Source organism: Sinocyclocheilus grahami, unplaced genomic scaffold (genome assembly GCF_001515645.1).
Source record: "Sinocyclocheilus grahami isolate Dianchi unplaced genomic scaffold, SAMN03320097.WGS_v1.1 scaffold8587.1, whole genome shotgun sequence".
Classification (NCBI taxonomy): domain Eukaryota; kingdom Metazoa; phylum Chordata; class Actinopteri; order Cypriniformes; family Cyprinidae; genus Sinocyclocheilus; species Sinocyclocheilus grahami.
This window is the reverse complement of record NW_015512126.1, coordinates 4658-5876: the sequence shown is the minus strand read 5'-3', so window position 1 is coordinate 5876 and position 1219 is coordinate 4658. Positions and strand designations below refer to the sequence as shown.

At 37.4% G+C, this 1219-nt stretch overlaps 1 protein-coding gene across 1 annotated transcript in view; it reads left to right on the top strand.

Moving 5' to 3' along the window:
- LOC107578057 (thioredoxin reductase 1, cytoplasmic-like) overlaps window positions 1-166 on the top strand; it is a gene marked incomplete at its 5' end in the record, with an annotated part of 20341 nt that extends 20175 nt beyond the window's left edge. Inside the window, one exon of the mRNA XM_016264052.1 lies at window positions 150-166. Within this exon, the coding sequence (XP_016119538.1) occupies window positions 150-166 (17 nt within the window). The remainder of the gene's footprint in view (window positions 1-149) is intronic.
- Between the last annotated feature and the right edge of the window lie 1053 nt (window positions 167-1219).

The following is a 1219-nucleotide window of genomic DNA, read 5'->3' as shown; positions in this document are numbered from 1 at the left end:
TGAGTTATTACAATTTTAAATAACTGTTTTCTATGCAAATATATTGAAAAATGTAATTACTCCAGTCTTCAGTGTCGCCTGATCCTTCAGAAATCATTCTAATATGCTGATTTGCTTCTCAAACATTTGATTATCAATGTTGCAAACAGTGAATGCTGCTTCATAGAATCCTTTAAAAAAGCAACACAGTTTCCACAAAAATATGATGAATAAAGTTCAAAAGAACAGCATGTACTTGAAATAGAAATCCATTGTAACTTTGTCTTGACTGTCACTCTTGAACAATTTAATGTGTCCTTGATGAACGAATCATTTTTATGTTTTCAAGTCATGTTTTTAAACCAAGATTGCAAATACGGGGGGTTTAAAAGCAGTAATGTGGAGTATTTTGTCAGAGCACTCACATCAGTTGTTTAATATAAACCTTCACTGGAGTTGTACAGTTAGACTACTGTTTAAGGTGGATGAACAATGCTTTGCTCATTTGTTTTTTTTTTTGTTTTTTTTTTATTATTAATATATATATTTTGTTGTTGCGGTTTCTTTTATAACTGCGGGAGGAGTCTGGTGTTTCTGTGGAAATCAGCAGTGTCACATTCCTTTAATATTTCTAATGTTTTGTGTGTCTCTGCAGGTGTTGATCGCAGTAGGTCGTGACGCTTGTACAGGAAAGATCGGTCTGGACCAGGCTGGAGTTGAAGTCAATGCCAAGTATGTCTCTTTCATTTGAATAGTTTATTTTGGTCATCTGTCCTCACAGTCCCTCCCACATCCCATAACAAAGTGCTTGTTGTCATGGTAGCTCTTGAGAGGGCGGGTTCTGGAGTGTCACGGTGAATCAGCAGTATTGACTTTGGGAACTGGGCAGCGTGTCCAGTGTCTGACCTTAGGACTCATAGACTGTGTTAATAGAGCACACTGGGTCAAGAAGGATTCAGCTAAATGTTTCCATTCAGTAGTGTGGGATGATTAATATTAATTCACACACACACACAGTGTGTGTGTTTGAGACAGAGGTTTAGATCCGTTCCCAAGCAGAATCATGTGATTCCATATGACCCACACGCATGTGATGCATGACTCTTTTATGGTTCCTCTGTATATATGCGACTCCCCGAGTATTTACAGAGTTATGATTTGAAATGCTGAGTTGCTCATTTCAGTTTAGTAATGCACACAATTTGTGTGTACATTGACAAGTCATTGTGCACTAGTTACA